Source organism: Sinocyclocheilus rhinocerous, unplaced genomic scaffold (assembly GCF_001515625.1).
Source record: "Sinocyclocheilus rhinocerous isolate Xijiao unplaced genomic scaffold, SAMN03320098_v1.1 scaffold149, whole genome shotgun sequence".
In the NCBI taxonomy this organism is placed as follows: domain Eukaryota; kingdom Metazoa; phylum Chordata; class Actinopteri; order Cypriniformes; family Cyprinidae; genus Sinocyclocheilus; species Sinocyclocheilus rhinocerous.
Window position 1 is genome coordinate 1129103 of NW_015654504.1, and position 3829 is coordinate 1132931.

Below are 3829 nucleotides of genomic sequence, written 5' to 3' on the forward strand. Positions count from 1 at the left end.
TCTTCATGGAACATGATCTTTACTTAATATCCTAATGATTTTTGGCATAAAAGAGAAATGTATAATTTTGACCCATACAATGTATTGTTGGCTATTGCTACAAATATCCCCCAGCGACTTAACACTGCTTTTGTGCTCCAGGGTCACATATATACCATAATATGAACTTCCTATTATTGAATTGTTGTAAATAAATATCATATTTGCAACTGGTCAGTGTTCAAAAACGGCTGGGAAATCACTTCACGTAGCCCTAAAATAGTGATTACTGACAGACTGTCAAAAGTCACATTTCACAGAAGAACAAATCACCCGCTGACTGTCAGAGCTGCTACATAGTAACGACTTTCTACTTCGAGGAGGACTTTTGATAGAAATGTAGTGGAGTGAAATGTATGATATTAGTCTTTCAAGTCATAAGTTTCCAGGAAAAATAACACTCAGTTTTTAAGGGTATCAGAGGGATGTGGGAGAGAAGCATGTGATACCAGAGTAACGTAAAGCCACAACTTACACATCTGTGTTCAGATCATCTTTCATCTCACAACATCAGTGTAATGGCAATATTTCCATCCGCTGAATGCAAGCTTTTCCATATTCCAAGCTGGCCTGATGCACTGCTGATTCACGGAAACTAATGTATTGTTGGATTGCAAGTCAGTAAGGGGTAAAGGCATCAAAACTAACAAGCTGTTTTATGGATGGTAACTGTAATATTATTACTGAAATCATATTAGTTAATACTTGCACTACTAGTTACTGCAAAAAGCGATATTATTACTGTAACTAGTTACACTGTATATGAAACAGCAAACAGGATCAGGGTTAAAAATGAGCAATCACAACCGTGAACTAATGATCCAAGCTGCTGTTGTGTGTCGCAGGAGGAGTGTGTGTGCGTGATGATGATGATGAAGATGACGAGGCGTCTCTGTTAATGATGGTGAGTGATGTCATCATCAGCTCTGCCTGTGATTGGTCTGAGTGAATGTAATGTGTGTGTGTCACTGATCAGGATGACGGGAACAGACGCGAGCGGATCAGACCTGCACACACACACCTGGATGAAGGTGTGTATGAATCACACGACTCACAGTCACCGACGACTCACGGGACACAGTGTGTGAAATACATGCAGAGACGAACCCATAAGACATTAAAGATTTGACATTGATGTCACACATTGTAAATAATTAGATATAGGTCATATTGTGCTTATTAATGAAAGGATTGTCAAGCCAGATTTATTTCTATAGCACTTTATACAATACTGTTCCTTTCAAAGCAGCTTCATGGAAATAAACAGGAAAATAACAGTGTTAACAGATTCAGCTGTAAAGCAGCTCTGCAGAAGACAATAGAGTCATTATTTAGATCAGTTCTGTTGCAGAAGTTCATCAGTTATGCTCAATCAAGGGCACACAGCAAAAACTGATTTTCTTCCTCAGTAAAAATATCTCAGCATTCTTAAATCAAGATGCATTTACTGCTTAAAACAATACCAACATCTGCCAAAGGGGTCAGAAAAAAATCAATGGGAAAAGGAGATTATTTTTCTGGCCACGTTGGCTGATATTTGTTAAAGATGTAATATCTAATGCCATTGACCTACTCAAGTAAATGTTTCTTGATTTAAGGATTCCTAGATATCTGCAATGGTAAACAAGACAAAAACACTGAGGGGAAAAAAATCATTTTTTTACAGTGCATACTCTGAGCTGAAATCATCTTCATGTTCATCAGGTCTCTCTGATGTCTCCATCTAGTGGCACAGATCAGTCAGTGCAACTCAAACACATGAGGAGTGTTTCATTAATGATGTGCAGCCTTCAGCACATTTCAATGTTCATTAATACTGGAATATATTATCTACCGCAGTCTAACTGTGTGTGTGTGTGTGTGTGTGTGTGTGTGAGTGAGTGAGTGTGTGTCTAACTGTGTGTCTAACTGTGTGTGTAACTGTGTGTGTGTGTGTGTGTGTGTCTCTATCTGTGTGTGTGTCTGTGTGTGCGCGTTTTTGTGACAAATGAGGACATAAATTTGTATAATGACAAATATGACCCCTTTAAATGTTTCTTGATTCAAGAATTCCTAGATTCCTAGGAACACAAGACAAAAATACTAATCAAAATAAATCATTTAATGCAGTTGGAGGTGAAATCATCTTCATGTCTCCATCTAGTGGCACAGATCAGTCAGTGCAACTCAAACACGTGATGAGATCAATTCATTAATGATGTGCAGCCTTCAGCATATTTGAATATTCATTAATGCTGGAATATATGTCTAACTGTGTGTGTGTGTGTGTGTGTTACAGACAGCTGTCCTGCTGAACGAGGTCCTAAAGGTTGCATCAGTGCAGGAGTAAGTGTGTTTGTTGGTCTCTGTGATTGTGTTAGTGTTGTGTGAGATGTGTTTAGTGTTGTGTGAGATGTGTCAGGTGTGTGTTTGTGTCTGCAGGATGTTGTGCACGCTCCTCCTCGTCCACTGCGTGTTAAGCCAGGTGAGCACAACAACACGAAACACACACACTGAGAATCAAAAGCATGATCCACCACACACACCTGCTGTCAGAAATGGGCAGTATTTCAGTGAAAATATATTTAAAATATGTATTTTATTAGTTCTGAGTTTTTTGCCATTTGCATTTTGAGAAATTGTATTTTGTGTATTTATATGAATTTAACATTTGTTTTATTCTTAAATAAGACAAGTAGTGCTGTCATAACGATTAATCGCATCCAAAATAAAAGTTTTTGTTTACATAATGTGTATATGGTGTATATGGTGTATGTATATATAAATACACATGCATGTATACATTTAATAAAAATGTTTATATAATAATAAATTTATATATATATATATATATATATATATATATATATACACAATTACAAATTTGCAAAAATCTTGGCATATTCCAAATATATATATATATATATAATAAATATACACAATACACACTCATATATTATGTAAACTTTTTATTTTGGATGCGATTAATTGTGATTAATCGTTTGGCAGCACTAAAGACAAGGACTTATAGACCAGGTTAAAATAGATGAAAACAAGGCTGTGACAGATAGATTTACAGTCTTTACAATGGCAAGATCATGTCAATTTTCAACTTTCAAAACTGCTGTGTGTATTTTAGATAGTACAATCCATTGAATCCAAACATTAAATATGGTGCTAAGGTCACTAAAAACCTTAATGAATGCACTGCACATTTTGTGAAGCCCAAAGTAAACTATTTGACGCGAACTCTAGCATACTAGCCTTTATCAATATAATCAGTGTAACAGTGAACGCGTGCACAGGCGCTCGACATATGTGCACTTGTTCAGTGTCTACGCCTTTTCTCTCCAAAAGTTGAATGATAAAATAACTTCATACTTGTTTAAACTAGAGTTGCAGGTTATTATTTAATCCCTTTACAAAACCCTTGTGTTCTGTCTCCTCTGGTTCTTCTCCAACTGAAACTGTGGTCTTTGTTACTTGGTTAGTTTTCAAAGTACAGATTACAGTTGATACATTTGATGAACAAGTAAGCTTTTTGTCATTTGTAACAACCTCACAGGATGTAAAGGACCCGCCGTCAACAGAGACCTCAAACCCGGGAGACTGCCCAAGAGCTCCTCAGGTACTGTCTGTCTGTCTTTATCTCTGTCTGTCTGTCTGTCTGACTGTCCGTCTGTCCATCTGTCTGTCTTTATCTCTGTCTGTCTGTCTGTCTGTCTGTCTGTCTGTCTTTATCTCTGTCTGTCTGTCTGTCTGTCTGTCTGTCTTTTTTTCTGTCTGTTTGTCTGTCTGTCTGTCTGTCTGT

At 37.0% G+C, this 3829-nt stretch overlaps 1 protein-coding gene across 1 annotated transcript in view; it reads left to right on the forward strand.

Moving 5' to 3' along the window:
- LOC107717309 (cytokine-dependent hematopoietic cell linker-like) overlaps window positions 1-3829 on the forward strand; it is a 20630-nt gene that overhangs the window by 4874 nt on the left and 11927 nt on the right. Inside the window, exons 2-6 of the mRNA XM_016524012.1 lie at window positions 885-943; window positions 1016-1070; window positions 2318-2364; window positions 2461-2503; window positions 3584-3646. Coding sequence (XP_016379498.1) covers window positions 938-943; window positions 1016-1070; window positions 2318-2364; window positions 2461-2503; window positions 3584-3646 — 214 coding nt within the window. The 5' untranslated portion in view covers window positions 885-937. The remainder of the gene's footprint in view (window positions 1-884; window positions 944-1015; window positions 1071-2317; window positions 2365-2460; window positions 2504-3583; window positions 3647-3829) is intronic.